This window comes from Otolemur garnettii, unplaced genomic scaffold (assembly GCF_000181295.1).
Source record: "Otolemur garnettii isolate 467f Iridium unplaced genomic scaffold, OtoGar3 scaffold00115, whole genome shotgun sequence".
Classification (NCBI taxonomy): Eukaryota; Metazoa; Chordata; class Mammalia; order Primates; family Galagidae; genus Otolemur; species Otolemur garnettii.
This window is the reverse complement of record NW_003852510.1, coordinates 5,986,378-5,988,522: the sequence shown is the minus strand read 5'-3', so window position 1 is coordinate 5,988,522 and position 2,145 is coordinate 5,986,378. Positions and strand designations below refer to the sequence as shown.

Here is a 2,145-nt window from a genome sequence, read left to right as displayed (position 1 = left end):
AAAAAAAAAAAAAAAGAAAAAAGAAAATATCAGGCTCATGGTGAAATAAAATACTACTCTTTTCTTTCATCAGGTTGGACTTTAAATAAAGCAAAAATTTATCCAGTAAAGGGCTTTCATGAAGAAATTAAAGAGAGAAATGACAAGCAATAAAGAAACCAGGCATTTGTGTACCAGAGAAACCACCTAAAATAACTATACAGAATCAGACAAAAGGAATGAAGACACCTGGAAGACACTTTACCTAGTGTGATATTTTGTCCACCTTTTCATTATAAAGCCTGCTAAAGACAGAATATAGTTTTCTAGAGAATAAAGTGTGTAAGATAAAAATGGAGACCATAGTTTCTGAAATCCAAGTAGAAAACAAGGATGAGAAAAGATCAACAGAAGGTAGTCCTCAGGATGAAATACAGGAGAAAAAAGCATCCATGCTTTGCTTCAAGAGAAGAAAGAAGGCAGCCAAAGTCCGGAAACCCAAAGCTAACTCTGAAGCTGCTGATGTGGCAAGGAAGTGTCCCCCTGAAGGAGGAGCTTCTGATCAGCCACAGACCCCAGGGAGGGCCTGGGCCTCAATCAAAAGTCTTGTAACACGCAGGAAAACATCAGATTCTTTAAAGCAGCAAAAGCCATTTGAGACCGAAGTGCAACCTGAAATAAAGGCTGAGGATGCTGATCTTTCGAAGAAAAAGGCAAAATCCAGACTTAAGATTCCCTGTATAAAATTCTCAAGAGGGGCAAAACGGAGTAATCACTCCAAAATTATAGAAGATTCAGGCTGTAGCATCAAAGTCCAGGGAAAGGCTAAAACTTTGGATAGTCAAACTCAGACCGAATCTATTGATCAAGCAACCAAGGCTTCCCCTGAAGGCATCTCACAGAAAAATGGTGGTGGGGTCTGTGAATCAAATGTGAGCAACAGCCTAATTTCTGGAGAAAAAGTGATTTCAGTAGAACTTGGATTAGACAATGGGCATTCTACTGATCAAACAGGAACTCTCATTATCGAAAAAGAAATTGAAATAGTCAAGGAAAAAGATATTCAACCTCAGCAAGCAAGCCCATTTGAAATTGTAGAAACAGATCATCAGCAATCAGTTTCCGATGTTCCTCTGTCACCTGCAATCCCATCATATCAGCAGATTATGGGAGAAGCCAGTAACAGTAGCCTAGAAAGTAAACCAAACCGGATAAATTCTGAAAGTACAGAGATTGTAGCTAAAGAGAATAAGCCAAAAGATACTGAATCAAGCCAGGAATCAGACTTTAAAGAAAATGGGATCAGTGCAGAGAAACCCAAGTCAGAAGAAAGCAAAAAAATGGAGCCAATTGCTATTATTATTACAGACACTGAAATCAGTGAATTTGATGTTAAAAAATCTAAAAATGTCCCTAAGCAATTCTTAATTTCAATAGGAAATGAGCAAATAGGGGTTTTTGATAATGATGGTGGTTTTGAGGGTAGAACTTCAGAACAATATGAAACACTCTTAATAGAAACAGCTTCTTCTCTTGTCAAGAATGCTATCCAGTTGTCTATAGAACAGCTGGTTAATGAAATGGCCTCTGATGATAATAAACAATCTTCTACAGTGACTTAATCTCCAGATCACGAGAGAAAAAAAATTAATGATGAATTATTTTACACTTTTGTGGCATTTCTTAGTCAAATGAAAAATTTGTCATCTGTGGATTATTATTATTTTTTTGAGACAGGCTCTCACTCCGTAGTCCGGGCTAGAGTACAGTGGCATAGTTATAGCTCACTGCAACTTCAAACTCATGAGCTCCAGGGATCCTCTTGCCTTAGTCTCCTAAGCAGCTGGGACCAGAGGTGTACAGCATCACACCTGGCTAATCTGTGGAATTTAAAGGTACAATTACTAAAGAATAAGTTTATAAAACTCTACTACTGAAATTAAGTCACTTCTGGATTGGAGGAAGTCAGCACCAACTGCAATGCAAAGTGACATACAGGAAGATGCTAAAATGGCATGTGCAGATTGGAGTGCTTTGGGGAAGGAAGATGTATTTACTGAGTGCTTATGTATGCCATAAGCTCTTTAATGTCCTATGATGTTACAAAGTTTGGTTTCCTTATGATAGTTCAGCCTTTAGGCTAACATCACATCCATTTTTTTTTTT

At 37.7% G+C, this 2,145-nt stretch overlaps 2 protein-coding genes across 2 annotated transcripts in view; one reads left to right on the top strand and one right to left on the bottom strand.

The window, feature by feature from the left end:
* ZBTB25 (zinc finger and BTB domain containing 25) overlaps nucleotides 1-2,145 on the bottom strand; it is a 35,003-nt gene that overhangs the window by 4,735 nt on the left and 28,123 nt on the right. The gene's annotated exons all lie outside the window — the stretch shown is intronic.
* Nucleotides 23-1,730, top strand: AKAP5 (A-kinase anchoring protein 5). The gene has a single exon (XM_003797400.2). It carries the CDS (start codon nucleotides 333-335, stop codon nucleotides 1,599-1,601), a length of 1,269 nt encoding a protein of 422 aa, XP_003797448.1. The 5' UTR covers nucleotides 23-332; the 3' UTR covers nucleotides 1,602-1,730.